The 27,835-nt window shown below is 35.4% G+C and overlaps 4 protein-coding genes and 1 pseudogene across 4 annotated transcripts; 4 read left to right on the top strand and 1 right to left on the bottom strand.

Moving 5' to 3' along the window:
* Positions 1-652: 652 nt before the first annotated feature.
* Positions 653-1,739, top strand: LOC128621887 (olfactory receptor 52K1-like). The gene has a single exon (XM_053647912.1). It carries the CDS (start codon positions 798-800, stop codon positions 1,737-1,739), a length of 942 nt encoding a protein of 313 aa, XP_053503887.1. The 5' UTR covers positions 653-797.
* A 3,423-nt stretch (positions 1,740-5,162) lies between these two features.
* Positions 5,163-7,017, top strand: LOC128621657 (olfactory receptor 52K1-like). Its single transcript, XM_053647591.1, has one exon. The coding sequence runs from the start codon at positions 6,073-6,075 to the stop codon at positions 7,015-7,017; it is 945 nt and encodes a 314-aa protein (XP_053503566.1). The 5' UTR covers positions 5,163-6,072.
* A 4,695-nt stretch (positions 7,018-11,712) lies between these two features.
* LOC128621869 (olfactory receptor 52K1-like) lies at positions 11,713-12,711 on the top strand. The gene has a single exon (XM_053647890.1). The coding sequence runs from the start codon at positions 11,738-11,740 to the stop codon at positions 12,680-12,682; it is 945 nt and encodes a 314-aa protein (XP_053503865.1). The 5' UTR covers positions 11,713-11,737; the 3' UTR covers positions 12,683-12,711.
* Positions 12,712-16,958: 4,247 nt separating this feature from the next.
* LOC128621839 (olfactory receptor 52K1-like) lies at positions 16,959-18,035 on the top strand. Its single transcript, XM_053647834.1, has one exon. The coding sequence runs from the start codon at positions 16,978-16,980 to the stop codon at positions 17,920-17,922; it is 945 nt and encodes a 314-aa protein (XP_053503809.1). The 5' UTR covers positions 16,959-16,977; the 3' UTR covers positions 17,923-18,035.
* Positions 18,036-24,938: 6,903 nt separating this feature from the next.
* Positions 24,939-27,343, bottom strand: LOC128621501 (olfactory receptor 52K1-like; annotated as a pseudogene).
* Between the last annotated feature and the right edge of the window lie 492 nt (positions 27,344-27,835).

Raw genomic sequence — 27,835 nt, 5'->3', positions numbered from 1 at the left:
GCAATCTTCTTTTGAGAGGGGAACAGAGTACAGATGATGAAATACAGTATGTGTGGATGGGTGGGTAAGCATGGATCAGCAGGGCTGATCCATCATGTTTCCCCACAAGATTCTAAAGAAAGGATAGACCCGCATGGGACTGGAAAACTAGTATATAGAGACCAAGACTGATATGTTTTTGGGGTGTCCAGAAGCAAAAGAGGACATTTGATGACCAATTCTAAGATAATGCACATCTATGCATCAGTGTCACCAAAAGTAATATATGACAAATTGTTTGTTTGCTGTCGCTGTCGTTTGGAGTACAATATTTTTGTATGTGTTTTTATTTGAGAAAACATCTTTCCCCTGAAATGATTCAGAGAACGGTTAAACTGCTAGAAAGACTTAATAGATGAGCAATGTAAAAATGTGTTTTTGTTTCCCTAGACAATTGAATTATCTTGCAAAATGTATTGTGTAATAAGCATTACACTAGGTGAGTAAATTATTGGAAGCAACAATTTTATTTCTGTAACAGTTTTGGTAAATATACTGTAATTAAATTATATCATTTGGAATGCAATATTATCTGATAATAATGACTGATTCTCTGAAGGATTTGTGCAACTTGTAAGGTATATTAACCTATTAGCAATAGTACAAAATTCATAGAAATATAAAGATTAACAGAAATGTCATTCGATCTCATTACAATTTATTCATAAAATAATCTTATATCAATTTTTATCCATCCCAGGCTGTTCATAACTTTACATATGAAGTGGCAGATCTGAATTCTTAGAAATCTTAAGACAATGTTGGCTCCTGTACAAAATATTTCATTTACAACTTTTACACTTACTGGTTTTCATGATTTGGGAGAATGGGGGCCTATTCTATCCATTCCTTATCTTCTTATGTTTTTATTGTCTTCGACTTCAAACCTTACCCTCATATATTTAATTATAACTCAGAGGGCTCTTCATTCTCCTATGTGTATACTAATTGGTCTTATGGCAGTTGTGGACGTGTCTATGCCAATATTTTGTGTGCCAAATATGCTGCTAAGTTTCTTATTTAACTGGAAAGGAATTTCACTTGTGGGGTGTTTGGTGCAAATGTTTTGCATACATTGTGCTGGTACATTTCAATCTACTATACTGCTTTGGATGGCTCTGGATCGTTTTTTTGCTATATGTAGACCTCTTTATTACCAAAAATACATGGGAATGCCCAATTTTCTAAAGTTCATTATTTTTCCAGTTATCAGAAATGTGTTTTTTATTACCACAATTGTTTCCTGGGCTGGAAAATTAACTTTTTGTGAAACAAATGAAATAGATCATTGTGTTTGTGAACACATGGCATTGGTTCAGCTGGCATGTGGAGATATTTCCATTAACAATGCATTGGGGCTTTTGACTGTTTTTCTTACAATAACTGCTGATTTTATTTTCATTACAATATCATATATAGTAATACTTGTTTCTATTCTGAGATCTGGTAAGGCGTGCTTAAAGGCTGTTAACACCTGCATTACTCATATAATTGTCATGACAGTGAGTCTGACCTTTGCTTTAATTGCCTTTTTGTCATACAGAATAAGAAACTTCTCTCCATCCAGCCGTGTCTTCCTCAGTACAATGTACTTGTTTATTCCAAGCTGTTTTAATCCAATTATTTATGGAGTAAGAACCAAAGAAATAAGAGAGCAGTTTCTGAAACTCGTGAAATATGTTAAGGTCTTTCCAAAGTAATCATGTGTGTCTTTCCAAAATAATGTGTGTATATAAAATATATGGCATCACATAGTAAATATTTACAATAACCAAGTTATTTTCTAATAAAACAAAAATATATTTTTTGCTATTATATAATTGCATTGTAATTTTTAAGAGTTACCTGGAATGAAAATGTAAATAAATAAATAAATAAACACATTAAAATGCTTACAACTAACTGAGAATGTAGAATTTCATTCAATGGTTATGATATGTGAATTGATTGTATCAATTTTGGGGAGGAGTGATGGGAACTTAAATTTAAATTTGTGTAGCTACTAGCTAGTTCTCCACTTTTGCATGACAACTACCAATTGGTAATGACAAAGTGTAACGTGCACTGTATCTTTTCAAACAGATGCTTATGCAACATCATAAAACAACTGATCATGCTTCGAGGAGAGGTTACCTGCCTTCTTCTGTATACATGAGCTCACAGACAGAAAAAATGGCTACTGTTGTTGTAATTATGCTTTCTTGGACTCCTGGCCACAGTATACTTTGGCATTTTGATGATTCAAACTTGTGATCTCCCAACAACAAGTGAATGCTTTATCATCTGTTGCCACACTAGTCATCACACTAGTCATCAGATTACTGCACCCAGATGTACAGTCCCCTCTGAAAGTATTGACATGGAAAGGCCAATTCTTTGGTTACTGAATACATACAGTGCCCTCCACTAATATTGGCACCCTTGGTAAATATGAGCAAAGAAGGCTATGAAAAATTGCCTATTGTATAACCTTTTGTTCTTTTGTTTAAAAAACATTCAGAAAAATATACTGCTCTAATGGCTATAAATCAATTGCAATTGCCCCTCAGGGGTCAGACTCACAGTCTCTATAGTTCCGGCAGAGGTTGGTAAATCGACCCTCTGGCTTGAGAGATATAGCCCTGTGAATGGGAATCAACTTTTTTTTGTTTTGTTTTTTTGCTGAGTGTGTGTGTATATATATATATATATATATATATATATATATATATATATATATATATATATATATATATACACACACAGACAGAGAGAGAGATTAAACCGGCACTTTGTTACATTTGCAATTTGCGAGAGATAGAGCAGCGCTAGTCTCCAGCTCCTCTTCCGGATCCATAAGTGATCCCCCAGACCTGAGATGGCTAGCTGCTTCGGCAGCGGCCGGCCCAGTTCCGCGAGGCTCTGAAACCCAACTTGCTTCGGCTTCTGAGAAGAGAGCAAGTCGCGAGCGGAGCTGCCTACTGTAGGCGTTACAATGCTCAGCCTCTCGAGGCTGGAATGGCATGCTCTTCCCTAGACACTTCACACTACTCTCTGTGATGAAACGGGAGCAGGCCGTAACACACTTCCTGAATTCTCTCACTCATATTTTTCTCTCTAGCTCATTCCTTTTTTTTCTTCTTTTTTTTTTTAAAGGGATTGAAAAGACCAAAGATTTTGAGAAAAGATACAGAGGAAATTAAGTGTCTTTTGTTTCTTTACACAAACAACCGACATGCAGTCTCGCTGAAGATAATAAAGGCTGATGGCATGGTTCACAGGTGCCATATTTATATCACGCGATTCGTTTAATTGCCATGTACCTGATCATGGCAGGCCTATAAATAGTGGCATGATTTTACACAAGCTTCAGATACCGGTCACGCACACAAGGGCGCTCCCATACTGTTATGCTAAACGCAACGTCGAGTTCCATTTGAAAGGGAACCAAAAAGGGTAAGGGACAGAAAACTGTTTGCTTTATGATATGTAATGCCATTATGATAGTATGGCACTGAGAATACTACTTGAATGTGTTGCTTGAGAGAGGTAAGTAGAGAACTAGAAAAGTTTATCAGTGTGACAGTTTAATTCTCTGTTATTTCAATGTGATTTTACAATAGCATCTTACACATGAAACAGTGGACAACAAAGAAGACTCAATGGCTCATTGCCCACATTTGCATCTATACTTTAATAAAGTCACTTTTATGAACAGTAATGTCACTACAATTTAGCAACATCGTTAAAACCCAAGAGAAAGTACAAGCAGCAGAAATGAGGCTCCTTTGCAGGATTGCGCCATGAAAATTTTATAGTATTCACTTTTGAATTTAAGAATTGTATAAATTTATCCAATTGTGCATCATGACCAACTCTTGATGCATGACTTAAATATTCTGTTGCTTAATATATAATCCCGTTAAAATGTTCTCATCAATAAATCAGACAGTACCACCTGCTGTACCTTGAAACTGTAAATAACATTTAAAACATCCATCAATCTTCTATACCGCTTTATCCTTTTCAGGGTCACGGGGAAACCTGGAGCCTATCCCAGGGAGCATCGGGCATGAGGCGGGGTACACCCTGGACAGGGTGCCAATACATTTCAAACATTTTTTGTCAAAATGTTTATTACAAAATGTATTGGATATTTGCCATCTGGTCTTTGTAAAAATAAAAATCTTCCAGACAAGTCTTATATGAAATGTTGGTGTACAATCTTCAGACTTCAAGAGTTACTAACAAATGATTCTCATTTAAATTGTTCATTTTTGCAAGTTTGTTTAAAAAGAAATTCGTAGTGCCATACAAAAAACAGGTGAGATGATGAGCCAGTACCAGACATAATGGATCAAAATGAAGGGCCAATAAAAGAATTATAAACTTTAGGTAACATATATAATGCTGGGGTTCATGGGTTATCATTATTAAGATTGCACCATTGTGTGTAACAGTTGATTTTAATAATGTCTATATTTCTCTTTTGAGTTGGATTAGATTGCAGTTTCTAAAAATAAATCGTCTTTCAAAATGTCCTCTATTTCATCAGAATTTACATCCATACAGTCATTATTTGTTTATTTGTTGTACTTTGTTGTAGTAAAGTATCATTCAGTAATCATTCCAATGTGTCTGTTTGTGGATTGATGAGATTTTATTCAAATCTTTGAGGTACTTTCAATAACCTGTTTACCTCATTTTTTATTTCCATAAATAGGTGATATGATGATTTTTACTGTTCACCATACTTCAGTGGTGTGTGAAATTTGGCAATAGTTTGTTTACCTTTTCCCCTCTTATGTCTGACCAATGAATGAAACTGTTTTATGAGTACACTTTCACCTATACATGCTTTTTGGCTTATTTATTTTTGTTTAATTTTGTGTGAAAGTGCCAGTAGTTATGCCATATGGACTGGCTACCTTACTATCAATATTTCAGGCTTTGGTGAACTATGTACAGTAGTGATGCCACATAACTTACCATTAACATTTCTGGCCTTTGTAAACGATGTACCGTGAAAAATGCTTTCATTTGATTTCATAGATTAAAGGTGCAGTTCATCACTGCTGTTCAACATAACTGCTGATAACTAATCCAGAGAGATGTACAGATGTTATTGGATTTAAATTATGGACCAGCTGAATTTTTGGGTCAATTATTCTCAGTAGAATGGAAACTGTAAACTACTGTAGTACACACTGGAATTTTATTTCAAACCTAAATGCTTTCTTATTACCTACATAACTATGGCAATCTTCTTTTGAGAGGGGAACAGAGTACAGATGATGAAATACAGTATGTGTGGATGGGAGGGTAAGCGTGGATCAGCAGGGCTGATCCATTATGTTTCCCCACAAGATTCTAAAGAAAGGATAGACCCGCATGGGACTGGAAAACTAGTATATAGAGACCAAGACTGATATGTTTTTGGAGTGTCCAGAAGCAAAAGAGGACATTTGATGACCAATTCTAAGACAATGCACATCTATGAATCAGTGTTACCAAAAGTAATATATGCAAAATTGTTTGGTTGCTGTTGCATAGTTTGGAGTACAAATTTTTTGTCTGTGTTTTTATTTGAGAAAACATCTTTCCCCTGAAATGATTCAGAGAACTGTTAGACTGATAGAAAGACTTAATAGATGAGCAATGTAAAAATGTGTTTTTGTTTCCCTAGACAACTGAATTATCTTGCAAAATGTATTGTGCAATGAGCATTACTCTAGGTGAGTAAATTATTGGAAGCAACAATTTTATTTCTGTAACAGTTTTGGCAAATATACTGTAATTAAATTATATCATTTGGAATGTAATATTATCTGATAATAATGACTGATTCTCTGAAGGAATTGGGCAACTTGTAAGGTATATTAACCTATTAGCAATAGTACAAAATTCATAGAAATATAAAGATTAACAGAAATGTCATTCGATCTCATTACAATTTATTCATAAAATAATCTTATATCAATTTTTATCCATCCCAGGCTGTTCATAACTTTACATATGAGGTGGCAGATCTGAATTCTTAAAAATCTTAAGACAATGTTGGATCCTGTACAAAATATTTCATTTACAACTTTTACACTTACTGGTTTTCATGATTTGGGAGAATGGCAGCCCATTCTATCCATTCCTTATCTTCTTATGTTTTTATTGTCTTCGACTTCAAACCTTACCCTCATATATTTAATTATAACTCAGAGGGCTCTTCATTCTCCTATGTGTATACTAATTGGTCTTATGGCAGTTGTGGACCTGTCTATGCCAATATTTTGTGTGCCAAATATGCTGCTAAGTTTCTTATTTAACTGGAAAGGAATTTCACTTGTGGGGTGTTTGGTGCAAATGTTTTGCATACATTGTGTTGGTACATTTCAATCTACTATACTGCTTTGGATGGCTCTGGATCGTTTTTTTGCTATATGTAGACCTCTTTATTACCACAAATACATGGGAATGCCCAATTTTCTAAAGTTCATTATTTTTCCAGTTATCAGAAATGTGTTCTTAATTACCACAATTGTTTCCTGGGCTGGAAAATTAACTTTTTGTGAAACAAATGAAATAGATCATTGTGTTTGTGAACACATGGCATTGGTTCAGCTGGCATGTGGAGATATTTCCATTAACAATGCTTTGGGGCTTTTGACTGTTTTTCTTACAATAACTGCTGATTTTATTTTCATTACAATATCGTATATAGTAATACTTTTTTCTATTCTGAGATCTGGTAAGGCCTGCTTAAAGGCTGTTAACACCTGCATTACTCATATAATTGTCATGACAGTGAGTCTGACTTTTGCTTTAATTGCCTTTATGTCATACAGAATAAGAAACAACTTCTCTCCGTCCAGCCGTGTCTTCCTGAGTACAATGTACTTGTTTATTCCAAGCTGTTTTAATCCAATAATTTATGGAGTAAGAACCAAAGAAATAAGGGAACAGTTTCTGAAACTCGTGAAATATGTTAAAGTCTTTCCAAAGTAATCAAATAATGTGTGCGTATATAATTTTTATGGCATAACATAGTAAATATTTACAATAACCAAGTTATTTTCTAATAAAACAAAATTATATATTTTTTCTATTATATAATTGCATTGTAATTTTTAAGAGTTACCTGGAATGAATATGTAAATAAATAAATAAACACATTAAAATGCTTACAACTAACTGAGAATGTAGAATTTCATTCAATGGTTATATGTAGATTGATTGCATCAATTTTGGAGAGGAGTGATGGGAATTTAAATTTAAACTTGTGTAGCTACTAGCTAGTTCTCCACTATTGCATGACAACTACCAATTGGTAATGACAAAGTGTAACGTGCACTGTATCTTTTCAAACAGACGCTTATGCAACATCATAAAACAGCTGATCATGTTTCGAGGAGAGGTTACCTGCCCTCTTTTGCATACATGAGCTCACAGACAGAAAAAAATGGCTACTGTTGTTGTAATTATGCTTTCTTGGACTCCTGGCCACAGTATACTATGGCATTTTGATGATTCAAACTTGTGATCTCCCAACAACAAGTGAATGCTTTATCATCTGTTGCCACACTAGTCATCACACTAGTCATCAGATTACTGCACCCAGATGTACAGTCCCCTCTGAAAGTACTGACATGGAAAGGCCAATTCTTTGGTTACTGAATACATACAGTGCCCTCCACTAATATTGGCACCCTTGGTAAATATGAGCAAAGAAGGCTATGAAAAATTGCCTATTGTATAACCTTTTGATCTTTTGTTTAAAAAACATTCAGAAAATACTCTACTCTCATGGCTATCAATCAATTGCAATTGCCCCTCAGGGGTCAGACTCACAGTCTCCATAGTTCCGGCAGAGGTTGGTAAATCAACCCTCTGGCTTGAGAGAATAGATCCCTGTGAATGGGAATCAACAACATTTTGTTGTTGTTTTTTTTACTGAGTGTGTGTGTATAGAGAGAGAGAGAGAGAGAGAGAGAGAGAGAGATTTAACCCGCACTTTGTTAAGTTTGCAAGAGATGGAGCAGCGCTCGTCTCCTGCTCCTCTTCCGGATCCATAAGAGATCCCCCAGACCTGAGATGGCTAGCTGCCTCGGCAGCGGCCGGCCCAGATCCGCGAGGCTCTGAAACCCAACTTGCTTCGGTTTCCGAGAAGAGAGCAAGTCGCGAGCGGAGATGCTTACTGTAGGCGTTACAATGCGCAGCCTCTCGAGGCTGGAATGGCATGCTCTACCCTAGACACTTCACACAGAAAGTGTGCACTACTCTCTGTGATGAAACGGGAGCAAGCTGTAACACACTTCCTGATTTCTCTCACTCATATTTTTCTCTCTTGCTCATTCCTTTTTCTTACACCAACAACCAACATGCAGTCTCGCTGAAGATAATAAAGGCTGATGGCACGGTTCACAGGTGCCATATTTATATCACCTAATTCGCTTCATTGCCACGTATCTGATCATGGCAGGCCTATAAATAGAGGCATGATTTTACACAAGCTTCAGATACCGGTTGCGCCTGCAAGGGCACTCCCATACTGTTATGCTAAACGCAACATTGAGTTCCATTTGAAAGGGAACCAAAAAGGGTAAGGGACAGAAAACTGTTTGCTTTATGATATGTAATGCCATTATGATAGTATGGCACTGAGAATACTACTTGAATGTGTTGCTTGAGAGAGGTAAGTAGAGAAGTAGAAAAGTTTATCAGTGTGACAGTTTAATTCTCTATTATTTCAATGTGATTTTACAATAGCATCTTACACATGAAACAGTGGACAACAAAGAAGACTCAATGGCTCATTGCCCACATTTGCATCTATACTTCAATAAAGTCACTTTTATGAACAGTAATGTCACTACAATTTAGCAACATCGTTAAAACCCAAGAGAAAGTACAAGCAGCAGAAATGAGGCTCCTTTGCAGGATTGCGCCATGAAAATTTTATAGTATTCACTTTTGAATTTAAGAATTGTATAAATTTATCCAATTGTGCATCATGACCAACTCTTGATGCATGACTTAAATATTCTGTTGCTTAATATATAATCCAGTTAAAATGTTCTCATCAATAAATCAGACAGTACCACCTGCTGTACCTTGAAACTGTAAATAACATTTAAAACATCCATCAATCTTCTATACCGCTTTATCCTTTTCAGGGTCACGGGGAAACCTGGAGCCTATCCCAGGGAGCATCGGGCATGAGGCGGGGTACACCCTGGACAGGGTGCCAATACATTTCAAACATTTTTTGTCAAAATGTTTATTACAAAATGTATTGGATATTTGCCATCTGGTCTTTGTAAAAATAAAAACTTCCAGACAAGTCTTATATGAAATGTTGGTGTACAATCTTCAGACTTCAAGAGTTACTAACAAATGATTCTCATTTAAATTGTTCATTTTTGCAAGTTTGTTTAAAAAGAAATTCGTAGTGCCATACAAAAAACAGGTGAGATGATGAGCCAGTACCAGACATAATGGATCAAAATGAAGGGCCAATAAAAGAATTATAAACTTTAGGTAACATATATAATGCTGGGGTTCATGGGTTATCATTATTAAGATATTTAGTCATTGTGTGTAAGAGTTGATTTTAATAATGTCTATATTTCTCTTTTGAGTGGGATTAGATTGCAGTTTCTAAAAATAAATCGTCTTTCAAAATGTCCTCTATTTCATCAGAATTTACATCCATACAGTCATTATTTGTTTATTTGTTGTACTTTGTTGTAGTAAAGTATCATTCAGTATTGATTCCAATGTGTCTGTTTGTGGATTGATGAGATTTTATTCAAATCTTTGAGGTACTTTCAATAACCGGTTTACCTCATTTTTTATTTCCATAATTAGGTGATATGATGATTTTTACTGTTCACCATGCTTCAGTGATGTGTGAAATTTGGCAATAGTTTGTTTACCTTTTTCCACTGTTATGTCTGACCAATGATTGAAACTGTTTTATGGGTACACTTTCACCTACACATGCTTTTTGGCTTATTTATTTTTGTTTCATTTTGTGTGAAAGTGCTAGTAGTTATGCCATATGGACTGGCTACCTCACTATCAATATTTCAGGCCTTGATGAACTATGTACAGTAGTGATGCCACATAACCTAGCTAACTCACCATCAACATTTCTGGCCTTTGTAAATGATGTACCGTTTAAAATGTTTTCAACTGATTTCATAGATTGAAGGTGCAGTTCATCACTGCTGTTCAACATAACTGCTGATAAATAATCCAGAGAGGTGTACAGACATTATTAGATTTAAATTATGGACCAGCTGAATTTTTGGGTAAATTATTCTCAGTAGAATGGAAACTGTGGAAACTGTGAACTACTGTAGTAAACACTGGAATTTTATTTCAAAACTAAACGCTTTCTTATTACCTACATAACTATGGCAATCTTCTTTTGAGAGGGGAACAGAGTACAGATGATGAAATACAGTATGTGTGGATGGGTGGGTAAGCGTGGATCAGCAGGGCTGATCCATCATGTTTCCCCACAAGATTCTGAAGAAAGGATAGACCCGCATGGGACTGTAAAACTAGTATATAGATAATAGTAATAGTAAACATATATAGAAAGTAGTAATAGTAAACACTGGAATTTTATTTCAAAACTAAATCCTTTCTCATTACCTACATAACTATGGCAATCTTCTTTTGAGAGGGGAACAGAGTACAGATGATGAAATACAGTATGTGTGGATGGGTGGGTAAGCGTGGATCAGCAGGGCTGATCCATCATGTTTCCCCACAAGATTCTGAAGAAAGGATAGACCCGCATGGGACTGGAAAACTAGTATATAGATAATAGTAATAGTAAACATATATAGAAAGTAGTAATAGTAAACACTGGAATTTTATTTCAAAACTAAATCCTTTCTCATTACCTACATAACTATGGCAATCTTCTTTTGAGAGGGGAACAGAGTACAGATGATGAAATACAGTATGTGTGGATGGGTGGGTAAGCGTGGATCAGCAGGGCTGATCCATCATGTTTCCCCACAAGATTCTGAAGAAAGGATAGACCCGCATGGGACTGGAAAACTAGTATATAGAGGCCAAGACTAATATGTTTTTGAAGTGTCCAGAAGCAAAAGAGGACATTTGATGACCAATTCTAAGACAATTCACATCTATGCATCAGTGTTACCAAAAGTAATATATGCAAAATTGTTTGGTTGCTGTTGCACAGTTTGGAGAACAATTTTTTTGTCTGTGTTTTTATTTGAGAAAACATCTTTCTCCTGAAATGATTCAGAGAACTGTTAGACTGATAGAAAGACTTAATAGATGAGCAATGTAAAAATGTGTTTTTGTTTCCCTAGACAACTGAATTATCTTGCAGAATGTATTGTGTAATGAGCATTACTCTATGTGAGTAAATTATTGGAAGCAACAATTTTATTTCTGCAATAGTTTTGGCAAATATACTGCAATTAAATTATATCATTTGGAATGCAATATTATCTGATAATAATGACTGATTCTCTTAAGGAATTGTGCAACTTGTAAGGTATATTAACCTATTAACAATAGTACAAAATTCATATAAATGTAAAGATTAACAGAAACGTCATTCTGTCTCATTACAATTTATTTATAAAAGAATCTTATATCAAATTTTACCCATCCCAGGCTGTTCATAAATTTACATATGAGGTGGCAGATCTGAATTCTTATAAATCTTAAGACAATGCTGGCTTCTGTACAAAATATTTCATTCACAACTTTTACACTTACTGGTTTTCATGATTTGGGAGAATGGAGGCCCATTCTATCCATTCCCTATCTTCTTATGTTTTTATTGTCTTCGACTTCAAACCTTACCCTCATATATTTAATTATAACTCAGAGGGCTCTTCACTCTCCTATGTGTATATTAATTGGTCTTATGGCAGTTGTGGACCTGTCTATGCCAATATATTGTGTGCCAAATATGCTGCTTAGTTTTTTGTTTAACTGGAAAGGAATTTCACTTGTGGGGTGTTTGTTGCAAATGTTTTGCATTTATTTTGTTGGTACATTTCAATCTACTATTCTGCTTTGGATGGCTCTGGATCGTTTTTTTGCTATATGTAGACCTCTATATTACCACAAATACATGGGAATGCCCAATTTTCTAAAGTTCATTATTTTTCCAGTTATTAGAAATCTGTTTTTTATTACCACAATGGTATCCTGGGCTGGAAAATTGACTTTTTGTGAAACAAATGAAATAGATCACTGTTTTTGTGAACACATGGCATTGGTTCAGTTGGCAAGTGGAGATATTTCCATTAACAATGCATTAGGGCTTTTGACTGTTTTTCTTACAATGACTGCTGATTTTATTTTTATTACAATATCATATATAGCAATACTTTCTTCTATTCTGAGATCTGATAAGGCCTGCTTAAAGGCTGTTAACACCTGCATTACTCATATAATTGTCATGACAGTGAGTCTGACTTTTGCTTTAATTGCCTTTATGTCATACAGAATAAGAAACAACTTCTCTCCCTCCAGCCATGTCTTCCTGGGTACAATGTACTGGTTTTTTCCAAGCTGTTTTAATCCAATTATTTATGGAGTAAGAACTAAAGAAATAAGAGAACAGTTTCTGAAACTCGTGAAAAATGTTAAGGTCCTTCAAAAGTAATCAAATAATGTGTGTGTATATAAAATATATGGCATCACATAGTAAATATTTACGATAACCAAGTTATTTTCTAATAAAACAAAATTATATTTTTTGCTATTATATAATTGCATTGTAATTTTTAAGAGTTACCTGGAATGAATATGTAAATAAATAAATAAACACATTAAAATGCTTACAACTAACTGAGAATGTAGAATTTCATTCAATGGTTATGATATGTAGATTGATTGTATCAATTTTGGAGAGGAGTGAAGGGAACTTAAATTTAAACTTGTGTAGCTACTAGCTAGTTCTCCACTATTGCATGACAACTACCAATTGGTAATGACAAAGTGTAACGTGCACAGTATCTTTTCAAACAGATGCTTGTGCAACATCATAAAACAGCTGATCATGCTTCGAGGAGAGGTTACCTGCCCTCTTCTGTATACATGAGCTCGCAGACAGAAAAAAATGGCTACTGTTGTTGTAATTATGCTTTCTTGGACTCCTGGCCACAGTATACTATGACATTTTGATGATTCAAACTTGTGATCTCCCAACAACAAGTGAATGCTTTATCATCTGTTGCCACACTAGTCATCACACTAGTCATCAGATTACTGCACCCAGATGTACAGTCCCCTCTGAAAGTATTGACATGGAAAGGCCAATTCTTTGGTTACTGAATACATACAGTGCCCTCCACTAATATTGGCACCCTTGGTAAATATGAGCAAAGAAGGCTATGAAAAATTGCCTATTGTATAACCTTTTGATCTTTTGTTTAAAAAAACACTCAGAAAAATACTCTACTCTCATGGCTATCAATCAATTGCAATTGCCCCTCAAGGGCCAGACTCACAGTCTCCATAGTTCCGGCAGAGGTTGGTAAATCAACCCTCTGGCTTGAGAGAATATATCCCTGTGAACGGGAATCAACAAGGTTTTTTTTTTTTTTTTTTGCTGTGCGTGTGTGTGTGTGTGTGTATATATATAGAGAGAGAGAGAGAGAGAGAGAGAGAGAGAGAGAGATTTAACCTGCACTTTGTTACATTTGCAAGTGATAGAGCAGCGCTCATCTCCAGCTCCTCTTCCGGATCCATAAGAGATCCCCCAGACTTGAGATGGCTAGCTGCCTCGGCAGCGGCCAGCCCAGATCCGCAAGGCTCTGAAACCCAACTTGCTTCAGCTTCCGAGAAGAGAGCAAGTTGCGAGCGGAGATGCCTACTGTAGGCGTTACAATGCACAGCCTCTCGAGGCTGGAATGGCATGCTCTACCCTAGACACTTCACACAGAAAGTGTGCACTACTCTCTGTGATGAAACGGGAGCAAGCCGTAACACACTTCCTGAATTCTCTCACTCATATTTTTCTCTCTCGCTCATTCCTTTTTTTCTTCTCTTTTTTTTAAAGGGATTGAAAAGACCAGAGATTTTGAGAAAAGATAGAGAGGAAATGAAGTGTCTTTTGTTTCTTTACACAAACAACCGACATGCAGTCTCGCTGAAGATAATAAAGGCTGATGGTGCAGTTCACAGGTGCCATATTTATATCACGCAATTCGCTTCATTGCCACGTATCTGATCATGGCAGGCCTACAAATAGAGGCATGATTTTACACAAGCTTCAGATACCGGTCGCACGCACGCAAGGGCACTCCCATACTGTTATGCTAAACGTAACGTTGAGTTCCATTTGAAAGGGAACCAAAAAGGGTAAGGGACAGAAAACTGTTTGCTTTATGATATGTAATGCCATTATGATAGTATGACACTGAGAATACTACTTGAATGTGTTGCTTGAGAGAGGTAAATAGAGAAGTAGAAAAGTTTATCAGTGTGACAGTTTAATTCTCTATTATTTCAATGTGATGTTACAATAGCATCTTACACATGAAACAGTGGACAACAAAGAAGACTCAATGGCTCATTGCCCACATTTGCATCTATACTTCCATAAAGTCACTTTTATGAACAGTAATGTCACTACAATTTAGCAACATCATTAAAACCCAAGAGAAAGTACAGGCAGCAGAAATGAGGCTCCTTTGCAGGGTTGCACCATGAAAATTTTATAGTATTCACTTTTGAATTTAAGAATTGTGCATCATGACCAACTCTTGATGCATGACTTAAATATTCTGTTGCTTAATATATAATCCAGTTAAAATGTTCTCATCAATAAATCAGGCAGTACCACCTGCTGTACCTTGAAACTGTAAATAACATTTCAAACATCCATCCATCCATCCATCCATCCATCTTCTATATCGCTTTATCCTTTTCAGGGTCACGGGGAAACCTGGAGCCTATCCCAGGGAGCATCGGGCATGAGGTAGGGTACACCCTGGACAGGGTGCCAATACATTTCAAACATTTTTTGTCAAAAGGTTTATTACAAAATGTATTGCTTATTTGCCATCTTGGTCTTTGTAAAAATAAAAATAAAAATCTTCCAGACAAGTCTTATATGAAATGTTGGTGTACAATCTTCAGACCTCAAGAGTTACTAACAAATGATTCTCATTTAAATTGTTCATTTTTGCAAGTTTGTTTAAAAAGAAATTAGCAGTGCCATACAAAAAACAGGTGAGATGATGAGCCAGTACCAGATATAATACGTCAAAATGAAGGGCCAATAAAAGAATTATAAACTTTAGGTCAAATATATAATGCTGGTGTTCATGGATTATCATTAAGATATTTAGCCATTGTGTGTAACAGTTGATTTTAATAATGTCTATATTTCTCTTTTGAGTTGGATTAGATTGCAGTTTCTAATAATAAATCATCTTTCAAAATGTCCTCTATTTCATCAGAATTTACATCCATACAGTCATTATTTGTTTATTTGTTGTACTTTGTTGTAGTAAAGTATCATTCAGTATTGATTCCAATGTGTCTGTTTGTGGATTGATGAGATTTTATTCAAATCTTTGAGGTACTTTCAATAACCGGTTTACCTCATTTTTTATTTCCATAATTAGGTGATATGATGATTTTTACTGTTCACCATGCTTCAGTGATGTGTGAAATTTGACAGTAGTTTGTTTACCTTTTTCCATTATTATTTCTGCCCAATGAATGAAACTGTTTTATTAGTACACTTTCACCTACACATGCTTTTTGGCTTATTTATTTTTGTTTAATTTTGTGTGATAGTGCCAGTATTTATGCCATATGGACTGGCTACCTCACTATCAATATTTCAGGCCTTGATGAACTATGTACAGTAGTGATGCCACATAACCTAGCTAACTCACCATCAACATTTCTGGCCTTTGTAAACGATGTACCATGAAAAATGTTTTCATTTGATTTCATAGATTGAAGGTGCAGTTCATCACTGCTGTTCAACATAACTGCTGATAAATAATCCAGAGGAGTGTACAGATGTTGTTAGATTAAAATTATGGACCAACTGAATTTTTGGGTCAATTGCTCTCAGTAGAATGGAAACTGTGAACTACTGTAGTAAACACTGGAATTTAATTTCAAACCTAAATGCTTTCTTATTACCTACATAACTATGGCAATCTTCTTTTGAGAAGGGAACAGAGTACAGATGATGAAATACAGTATGTGTGGATGGGAGGGTAAGCATGGATCAGCAGGGCTGATCCATCATGTTTCCCCACAAGATTCTAAAGAAAGCATAGACCCGCATGGGACTGGAAAACTAGTATAAAGAGACCAAGACTGATATGTTTTTGGAGTGTCCAGAAGCAAAGAGGACATTTGATAACCAATTATAAGACAATGCATCAGTGTTACCAAAAATAATATATGCAAAATTGTTTGTTTGCTGTTGCACAGTTTGGAGTACAATTTTTTTTTGTCTGTGTTTTTATTTGAGAAAACATCTTTCCCCTGAAAAGATTCAGAGAACTGTTAGACTGCTAGAAAGACTTAATAGATGAGCAACGTAAAAATGTGTTTTTGTTTCCCCAGACTTATCTTGTGAAATGTATTGTGTAATGAGCATTACACTAGGTGAGTAAATTATTGGAAGCAACAATTTTATTCTGTAATAGTTTTGGCAAATATACTGCAATTAAATTATATCATTTGGAATGCAATATTATCTGATAATAATGACTGATTCTCTGAAGGAATTGTGCAACTTGTAAGGTATATTAACCTATTAACAATAGTACAAAATTCATAGAAATATAAAGATTAACAGAAATGTCATTCGATCTCATTACAATTTATTTATAAAATAATCTTATATCAATTTTTATCCATCCCAGGCTGTTCATAAATTTACATATGAGGTGGCAGATCTGAATTCTTAAAAATCTTAAGACAATGTTGGATCCTGTACAAAATATTTCATTTACAACTTTTACACTTACTGGTTTTCATGATTTGGGAGAATGGCGGCCCATTCTGTCCATTCCTTATCTTCTTATGTTTTTATTGTCTTCGACTTCAAACCTTACCCTCATATATTTAATTATAACACAGAGGGTTCTTCACTCTCCTATGTGTATACTAATTGGTCTTATGGCAGTTGTGGACCTGTCTATGCCAATATTTTGTGTGCCAAATATGCTGCTTAGTTTTTTGTTTAACTGGAAAGGAATTTCACTTGAGGGGTGTTTGGTGCAAATGTTTTGCATTTCTCTTGTTGGTACATTTCATTCTACTATTCTGCTTTGGATGGCTCTGGATCGTTTTTTTGCTATATGTAGACCTCTTTATTACCACAAATACATGGGAATGCCCAATTTTCTAAAGTTCATTATTTTTCCAGTTATTAGAAATCTGTTTTTTATTACCACAATGGTTTCCTGGGCTGGAAAATTGACTTTTTGTGAAACAAATGAAATAGATCACTGTTTTTGTGAACACATGGCATTGGTTCAGCTGGCATGTGGAGATATTTCCATTAACAATGCTTTGGGGCTTTTGACTGTTTTTCTTACAATAACTGCTGATTTTATTTTTATTACAGTATCATATATAGCAATACTTTCTTCTATCCTGAGATCTGGTAAGGCCTGCTTAAAGGCTGTTAACACCTGCATTACTCATATAATTGTCATGACAGTGAGTCTGACTTTTGCTTTAATTGCCTTTTTGTCATACAGAATAAGAAACAACTTCTCTCCGTCCAGCCGTGTCTTCCTGAGTACAATGTACATGTTTTTTCCAAGCTGTTTTAATCCAATAATTTACGGAGTAAGAACCAAAGAAATAAGAGAACAGTTTCTGAAACTCATGAAATATGTTAAGGTCTTTCCAAAGTAATCAAATAATGTGTGTGTATATAAAATATATGGCATCACATGGATGCCATGGTTGACATGGAAAGGCCAATTCTTTGCTTACTGAATACATACAGTTCCCTCCACTAATATTGGCACTCTTGGTAAATATGAGCAAAGAAGTCTATGAAAAATAACCTTTTGATCTTTTGTTTAAAAAACATTCACAAAGGAAATGTTTTTCCTTTGTTAGTATAAAAAGAACTGTGTCACCTGACACCGGGAAGGGGAAATGGCTAATTGGGCCCAATTTGTACATTTTCACTTAGGGGTGTACTCACTTTTGTTGCCAGCGGTTTAGACATTAATGTCTGTGCGTTGAGTTGTTTTGAGGGGACAGCAAATTTACACTGTTACACAAGCTGTACACTCACTACTTTACATTGTTGCAAAGTGTCATTTCTTCAGTGTTGTCACATGAAAAGATATAATCAAATATTTACAAAAATGTGAGGGGTGTACTCACTTTTGTGAGATACTGTATGTGTATATGTGTGTATATATATATATATATATATATATATATATATATATATATATATATATGTGTGTGTGTGTGTGTGTGTGTGTGTGTGTGTGTGTGTGTATGAGAGAAGACACTTTGTTGCATTTGCAATATTTACAAAATTACTATTTGCACTTATGGTAGATGCCAAATTACAGTTTGTTGCTGAGTACCAGTACTGTGTAAGCACAATAAAGTATGATCAATCAATGTATGATCTATCCATCTATCTATCAATCCATCTGTCTTTGTGCTTAAATGGATAATTAATACAATATACCTAAGAAACTTAAAGACTGTCATCTGCTCTTCCCAGAATTTATATTCACAATTTGATTATACTGACATACATATATAACAAGGCAGCCTCAGAGAGATTAGAATCCATGTGCATCAAATTTATTAACAAGATTATGGAATATAAATTGAAGTATTGGAGACAATTCTGCAATAAAATTGGAAGAGAAGTCCAGCTATCAGACATATGGAGTACAATTAGGAAAATGAGTGGAATAAGAAACAGTTTGGAAATACCATGGTTAGGTAGCAGCAATAAAAATGTGATTAGCAGTGCAGGAAAAGCAGAACTTTTGGTAAAAACTTTTGTGAAGATCCACATTACTGAAAATCTAACCTCAACAGTCAAGCAGTATAGAAAACAGACACTTGCCCAAAATCCAGGGATAGTAGAAAGAAGGACTACATCAGAGGGAGAGTGGGACTTGCCATTTACTCTATTTAAATTAAAAAGATCTATATCAAATGCAGGGCAAACAGCCCCAGGGAAAGATGGTATATGCTATAGCATGTTAGGCCATATGAGAGACATCACACACAGTCTTAAGACTGTTCAATATGGTATGGAATACAGGAAAAATCCCATTAACATGGAAACAGGCAGTTATAGTTCCAATACTCAAACCTGGCAATGACCTGTCAGATCCATCAAGTTATAGACACATAGCATTAACGTCACTGTTAGGGAAAATTATGGAGAGGATGATAACAGATAGATTATATCGCTACATAGAAAGTAAAGGTCTTCTCTCACCGTATCAGTCAGGATTTCATAAAGGGAGGGGGACAATAGATTATGTATTATGCCTAGAGTCAGAAATTAAAAAAGCTCAAACTAAGAAAGAAAGTGTAACTGCTGTATTTTGTATTTGTATTTGATGCTGAAAAGGCATATGATGTGCTTTGGAAGGATGGACTTCTTATTAAACTCGACAAATTAGGAATAAAAGGTATATAATTGGGTATTTGACTTCCTGAACAGAGGAACAATAGAAGTCAATGAAGGTGCAGAATATTAGATAGTTATGCAGTGGAAAATGGTACACAAGGCAGTGAATATAGCCCAATATTGTTTCATATTATGATTAATGACATATTTTATCAGTTTGGATCAAACTATATGGACCATTATCAGGATAAATTACTCATATATACAGATCGGTCAAAACAGCCTGAGACAGGTCGCACTGGTGTGGCTTCTTTCATTCCTCGTTATGAAGTAGCAGTCAAAAAAAGAGCAACCGATCACTTATCAGTGTACACTGTAGAACTATTAGGAGTCCTATTGGCATTGCAGTGGCTGGAAAAAAAAATCAGAACCAAAATGTCGCTATAGCTTCTGACAGTCTATCTGCACTATCAAATATACAATCTGGGAAAACATCATGTAGACAAGGCATTGTTTACCAAATACTTTATCTGCTTCTCATACTCCATGGTAGGGGCTGAATGTCTCCTTCTTTTGGGTTCCTGCACATGTTGGGGTAGAAGGAAATGAAACTGTGGATGTACTGGCAAAAAGATTGATAAAGCATGAAACAGTTTATATACTGTTGAATTTCATCAGAATTAATATCCCATATATTAATTCTCTACTCGCTTACTACTCTGTAAAAACACTTCCTCTTACCTTCTCAGAAGGCGGAGTCTTCGTGCCGCTGGGCTAGAGAAGCAATGAAATCCTTTCCCTTTTGCTGAAGGGGTGTGTACCAAAGGAATTTTACTCACGGAGTAAGATATACGAATCGTCCTTTATATGGACTTCGGTTTATTAAAGAACAAAAGGATTACAATTATCTTAACTCAGAATATAAAGAAAAATAAAATAAAGAAAAACCAGTGACTACGCAGAGTCTGAAAATGGTTTTCTTTTAAGAAGAGACATAAAATAAATAAATCTTTTAGATGACGCAGGATCAGATAGTTTTTCTTCTTTCACAAGAAACTAAAACGAATAACCTTCACATGAGGTGCGGCCCTGAACACTCGCCTGTTCGAAGCTTATATACATCCCTCACTTGTGGTTTCGAGTGCTAGAGTCTAAGTTTTCACTCAAAACCACAACGCCTTCTCAACGGTGTCCGGATGCGGTAACGAGCGAAAACTCTGAAGCTACATGTAGAAAACAAAACGCATGCCCTTATTTGGGCCTTTAACAGAGGGACAGAGGTTGGGGGATTGTGGTTTTTGAGCACTCGCCTTAAAGCTGTGTGTTTTTGAGCGCTGACTGTAAAAAACAGGAAGTAAAAACAGGATGTATGTTTTTACTGGGCTTTCTTCAGATTTAAGCGTTCTATCAATTTTTCCATTTCATCTATTTGTCTAGCAAGATTAGAGAGTCTCGCTATTTTCCCATGTCTCTGAATTAATTTCCTAATGTATTCAGTCCTCCTGTATTTAGCACGTTCTTTTAACATTTCAGCTTCAGCTGTCATTTGATTTAAGACACTCAGTATGCTATCACATTCTTTCACTACACAATCATTTTTCCATATTTCTTTTTACATCCAGCGTGTCGAGCTGTAGATCTCTCAGGTCTTGCTGGATGTGCATAATGTCCGGAACAGCTTTCTCAGCGGCCCCCAAACCAGAAGAATTTCCGATCCGTCTTCCTCCATGTTGCTGTCTTGCTCCCCTCCTCCTTCTTCTTTTTCTCCTCACGTGGTTCTGTTTCCCCGGACTGTCCAGGTTGAGGTTCTTTATATAGTTTAATTATAATACAGTTTTAATCATTTTCACATAACATCACATAATATAATACATCAGCTTATATTTTACATTAAGCTGGAAATAACAGTAGGACTGAGGCTACATATATCTGAGATCCAAATCTCCTATAACAATACAAGTACCATTAAGTAGAGCAGAGATTTAAACAATTATAAAGGGATGCACACATAAAATATGGCAGGAATACTGGGACATAGCTGACACCGTATGACACCTATATAATATACAAAAACAAGTAGGCATGAGTATGAGGCAGGGCAGGAACCCATAGGAAGAGATGATAATTACACATCTTAGAATAGGTCATGCTGGCTTAAATCTAACATTACACAGAATAGGAAAACACCCCACTGGACTCTGCACCCACTGCAATTCACAAGAGATCTTAAAACATATTCTGTTAGACTGCAAAAGATATGAGGAAGAAAGAACTGAGCTAGAGATGCAAATTGGAAAGCAAAATATGACGCTAGAGAACTTGCTTGGGAAAACATCTGGGACTGTCCCCTAATAAATTATCTAAAAAATACTGGGATAGGTAAGAGACTTTAGTAATTTAGTATGAATATCTAGTATATAATTATTTATTTGTTTGTTTGTTTATTTATTTTCCATGCCAAGCTGCTGCCAACACTCCAGTCCAGTAGGTGGCGGTAATGCACCTTAAGTTGGTTTGCCAACCACCATTAAAACCAAAAGAAGAAGAAGAAGAAGAAGAAGGGCCTCATTGTTCAGTCTTGAGCCAATGTTACAGGTACATGTACCTGTTGCCTGCTGCAAGTGAAGTCTGTGTAGTTCATGGTTTTGGGCCCTTGTGTCTGTTTGCTTTTTTTTTTTATCCTTTGTTGTTGCTCTTTTTGTCAGTAAAGAATCTATTGTGGATTATCTTTGCCTCCTTGCCTTTGGTCATCTCTGCTCTTGGATTCATTATTTGGGGAATAGCTCTGCCAGTAAACTCAGTGACTTTGTACACAAGAGACCTGATTTGATTCCCACCTAAGACATCCTCGTTACTTCAATGTGTTTTGAAACAAATTATGAAAGAACAAGATTTATATGACATTTGGAGAGTGGTGAATGAAACACAGACAGTATACATGGACACAAATGAGGGAACATTCTGTGACAATGGCTAGACTACACAGGTGGTATTGTTTTAAACATAATTTAAATATTATTAAGTATTGTGCTATTTCACCTGTAAGCTTTTTAGATCATGGTGTGTTGTAATGTTTTTGGCACTTTAATACTGTTTTATTGCAAGATAATTTTTTTTTGTCAGGTGTTTGTTCATTTCTGGAAAAGTTTTAAGAATAGGGAATCATTGTTTGTTTCTATACAGCAATGGTCAGATAATGGAAAAATTATCTGATACATACAGCAACTGTGCTGTATGTATACACTCAATTCCGATTGGTAGAAGATCTAGAGAGAGAAATGGTAGAAATACAAAATCTAATGGAAGCTGCAAGGGACCAAGAATGTATTAAAGTTCTCAAAAATAAAAATAAAAAATAAAAGTTTTGGATGATTTGTTGGGTGTTAAGGCACAGGGTGTGCTGGTATGGTCACGTAGATGGATGGCCCAACCAAGTTTTTCTTTGGATTTGAAAAGAAGAATGGCCAAAATAAAAATATGCATTCTTTAAACAGACTTCATATAAAAACCATAATGAACTTTCCTTTACTTTCACACTATCTGTTATTACCCAGATGAGGATGGGTTCCCTTCTGAGTCTAGTTCCTCTCAAGGTTTCTTCCTCAGATCATCTTAGGGAGTTTTTCCTTGCCACCAGCTTGCTCAATAGGGATAAATTCACACTCTTAAAATCTGTATCCTGTGTTTATATGTTTCTGTAAAGCTTCTATGAGACAATGTCCATTGTTAAAAGTGCTATACAAATAAAATAATGAAAAAAAAAATCTTCAGTTAAGGTAAACTGGATGAAGAGTGAAGCTATAGTATGTGGAAAATGGGGAGGTAGATGCCTTCCTAAACTACTTGCTGGACTTGAATGGAAGGTGGTTTTAAATACTTAGGTGTTTATCTTGGGGACGAGTCAATGTTGCAAAATATCTGGGAGGGGGTTCTGGAAAAAAACAAAAGGACGTTTAGAAAAATGGAGTTGGCTGTGGCCAAAAATGTTATTCAGAGGACAAATTATAGTCATCAATAATTTGGTGGCTTCAGCATTCTGGCATGGCTTGGCATGTACTGAGCCACCAGGTGGACTTCTCGTAAAACTGCAGGCTGTCATAGTTAATTCTTTTTTAAAACTAAGTTACACTGGGTACCACAGCGTGTACTGGATCTTCCTAGAGAAGAAGGGGGACAAGGACTAATACATCTGGTCAGCAGAGGAGCAACCTTTCGTTTACAGGTTATTCAAAGACTCTTAACAGGTCCTGAAGATCTTCTATGGAGAAATGTCACAAACTTTATTTTAAGAAAAGCTGGAGGTCTGGGTCTGGACTATACACTGTTTTTAATGGACTCTAGCAAGATTCAGCTGAATGGACTGACTCCTTTTTATAAAGGGATTTTTATAAAAGTTTAGAGTTTTGAGCTTATTTCAAAAGAGAAGAGGGGTTTCTGAGTCTTCTTTGAATTGGTTACTAGAAGAACCGACTGTGTTTGGAGGCAGATTTGATGTATCAAGTGAAATTTCATGAGGTCTTGAAAACATGTGTACATCAAAAAAAGTTAAATTGTATCATCTAATAGATGCTGGGGATCCTGATTTAAATAACCCACAAATGGTAGCCTCCTGTTTAAGATTAAAATCAACAAGATTACCAGGGAAACTGCTAAATGTTTCAAAGCATAAATTTACAACAGAAGAAAAGACTCACATTTTGAGTTATGGTGAAGGAAAGGTGTTTCCAAACAATAAATACCCTTTTCCAGAGATTTACAATACTCCTGATCTTAAAGAAGCAGACATGCTGATGTTGAAGAATTTAGAAGATTTAAGAATTCATGAAACTGACAGTAAAAAAATGTATAGAAGTTGTGTCAAAGTTTTAAATAAGAAAACCTTAAAAGGAGAGACAAGTTAGGTTTGGATCAGAATGTAAAACCTGTGTGGAGAATTTTTTATAAGCCTCCTTTAGAAAAAAAGAGTAGGTGATCGTAGTTGCTGTCAATGCTTTTGCGAATATTATTAATACAAATGTATGTAATGTGTGTCCTTTTTGTGAAAAAAGGGAAACAATTTTTCATTGTTTTAAGGAATGTACAAGACTGTTATTTATTTGATTTTCTTAAATTGTTGTTTAACAAGTTAAATGAAGTTTTTACTGTTCAGAGTTTTAGTCTTGAGTCTTGAGTCTTTTAGTGTTCAGTCTGCTAGCGCTACTCCCATACCCAAATATTTCTCAATTTAAATCAGTAATAGGCACTTATAGTTTGCACAAATAAGGTGATGAACTGTTGGCTGACGTCCACAGCAAATTTTTCGGGTAAATGCTTGTGCTGTTAATTTGCTGCTAGATAATAAATATGCATAATTTACAAATGCAAACTTTCAAGGCAAAAATATCGGATCTGAGCAAAAACAGAATTGCACAATAAGACTTGTAATGCAAAGATTGCTGTACATGTCTCATAGATATTTAACAGCTGTTATAGTAACAATGGTGTAATTGTGTTTTGTTGAGTTATAGTGTATTTGGAAATATTTATTTACTTCTGGTTATATTGCTTTAGCATAATTGTCATTCACACAATCTATACAAGTGCCACAGTCATTGGAATATTTTCAAAATGTTTATGTTACACCTGCTTTCCAACCACAGTGACACATGTATTTTACATATTTAATTTAGTTTATTAGTTTATTAATTTCAAAAACTGTTGCCTTATTTCTTTGGTTCTCAGTCCGTATATTACTGTGTTAAAACATCTGGGAAAAAGTAAAACCATTGTGCTTATAAATACATGGCTGCTTGGAGAGAAATTATTTCTTACTCTATATTACATATAAGAAAATAGGGCAAAAAATAGTGTAAAACTGATAACAATTATATGAGTAATACAAGTATTAAGAGCCTTCAAAGGGGCCTTACCAGATTTTATAATAGAGATAAATATTATTATATATGACACAGTAATGAAAATAAAATCTAAGGCTGGTATGAGGAAAGTTGACAAAAGTCCTACAAAGCTATAAATAGAAATATCTCCACATGCTAATTGGACCAATGCCACATGTTCACAAAAACAATTGTCTATCACATTGTTCTCACAGTAAGTATGTCTTCCTGCCAGACTAACTACTGTGATCATTAAGACTCCGTTACTGATTAATGGAATTACCATGAACTTTAAAAGGTTACCTTTTTCCATATACTTTTGATAAAAAAGGGGTCTGCAAATAGCAAAGTAATGATCCAGTGTCATTGCCAACAATAACGAAGACTGGAATGACCCAGAAAAATGAATGCAAAACATTTGTATCAAACAGCCAAGAGAAATACCATTCCAGCCAAATGTAAAGCTAAACAACATATGTGGTACAAAGATCATTGGTGAACACAAGTCCACAATTGCCATATCAATTAGTACAAACATAGGAGCGTGCAAAGTCCTCTGTGATATTATTAGATACAAAAGAATAGCGTTTCCAAAAAGTGACAACAAAAACATCAGAAAATAGGGAATGAATAGCACAGGTCTCAATTCTTCCAAACCATGAAAACAGTTTGAATTTTTTTAAAGAAATGTTTTGTATAAAGAGATCCTGCATTCTGGTCAACTTTTAAATTCATACAAAATACTACTTTGCACCTGTTTGGATATTTTGCTCAGTTTGTAATTTTACCCATACAACTATATCAGGTTTTAACACAAAATGTTAGTAATTTTTGTATCATTTTCATGTACAGTTACAATATTGAAATATTACATCCATCATGGAGATTAATCTAAGCTAAATTTTGTTCAAATTACTCGTAAAATTTGAAAAGATAGCTCTTTCACTTTCAGAAATGAACTCAACAAAGACATTATATGTAAAAAAAAAAAAAAAAAAAAAGTCTATGAAACCAAGAATAACCCACAACTTCACTATTAGTATAAGCATTCATTCTAAATCCATTCGTTATTGTTAATGTTGACAGTGTGAATTAAGAGTTTTTCAGGCCTCTTTGGCTCTAAATATAATCTGTTGTGTTCCCATGAGTCACTACGGTTTGCCATCCACTCCTGATGATTTTGGTCTTACAATCTATGATTTTATTAAAACTTGATGTATTAATAAATTCAAAATTTATTCAAAATTACCTTATTTTTTTCTTAAAATGGTACATGTATTCAGTTTAAACGGGATATTTTTCGTATGTTCTATTGTGAATAACATATGGGTTCTGTTCTGTTTTGATTTACATTTATTTACATTTTACACAGCATCCCAACTTTTGCATCCTAACTTTTTTGGAATTGGGGTTGTACATATAATAATAATATTTAATGCATTCATGTTCACTGTAGAAAGGGCATGGCCACTTTTTTGGTGTACATCCTTGGTTTTCTTTGTCATTGCAACCAGTTACTCCTGTGGCTGCGTTGGGCCATTTCTTTTAAGATCTCTTCAAATATACCACTTTGAGGAGATCCCTTCAAAGATTGCATGGAGCGAATACAATATGTGCCTTCTAATTTTGCTTGCACAGCAACATCACCCTGTCACGATTCCCCCTTGAAGCAGCGTGCACTAAGCGCGAATGCGCGAGCACCTGCTTTTCCGTTGTTGACCGTAATGACATCTGGACACGTGTGTTTTGTTTATGTTTCTGTCATGTCTCCTCCCTGTTCTGTCATTGGCTGGGATTTCACGTGGGTCTGTATTGCTCTCAGCTGCAAGCAGTTTAGACGCTGATTATGTCCGCATATATACCGCGCGCCTCCCAGCACTCAACGCGGAAGATTAATAATACTTTAGTCATAGTCATAGTCATAGTCATAGTCATAGTCATAGTCATAGTCATAGTCATAGTCATAGTCATAGTCATAGTCATAGTCACGGTCCATGTTTAGAGTTAGTTTGCGCTGGATTATCCGCTTCCAGTCCCTCGTCATAGTTCGTTTCTTGTTTATCGACCTAGATTCCTGCCTTGCCCCGTGTATGCCTGTTTGCCAATCGCCTGACCTCTTGCATGTTTGTGGATTATGTTTTGGATCACGTTTTGGATTTGTCTGCCTGTCTCTCTTTCTAATAAACAGCTGTTCATCCTGCACTTGCATCCGTCCTATCTCTGCACCGTCACGATTCGTGACACACCCCAAATGTTCATAAGGTCCGATAACTCACTATTCCGTCAGTGAAATCCTCCATCTTTCCTTGCTGGTAACACAAACTTATGA

Source organism: Ictalurus furcatus, chromosome 17 (assembly GCF_023375685.1).
Source record: "Ictalurus furcatus strain D&B chromosome 17, Billie_1.0, whole genome shotgun sequence".
Taxonomy (NCBI): Eukaryota; Metazoa; Chordata; class Actinopteri; order Siluriformes; family Ictaluridae; genus Ictalurus; species Ictalurus furcatus.
The sequence above is the reverse complement of the archived record's forward strand: the minus strand, read 5'-3'. Positions and strand labels throughout refer to the sequence as shown.

Bases quoted from the DNA above. Each gene is read 5' to 3' on its own strand.
- LOC128621887 (XM_053647912.1), top strand. From the start codon at position 798: ATGTTGGCTCCTGTACAAAATATTTCATTTACAACTTTTACACTTACT.
- LOC128621657 (XM_053647591.1), top strand. From the start codon at position 6,073: ATGTTGGATCCTGTACAAAATATTTCATTTACAACTTTTACACTTACT.
- LOC128621869 (XM_053647890.1), top strand. From the start codon at position 11,738: ATGCTGGCTTCTGTACAAAATATTTCATTCACAACTTTTACACTTACT.
- LOC128621839 (XM_053647834.1), top strand. From the start codon at position 16,978: ATGTTGGATCCTGTACAAAATATTTCATTTACAACTTTTACACTTACT.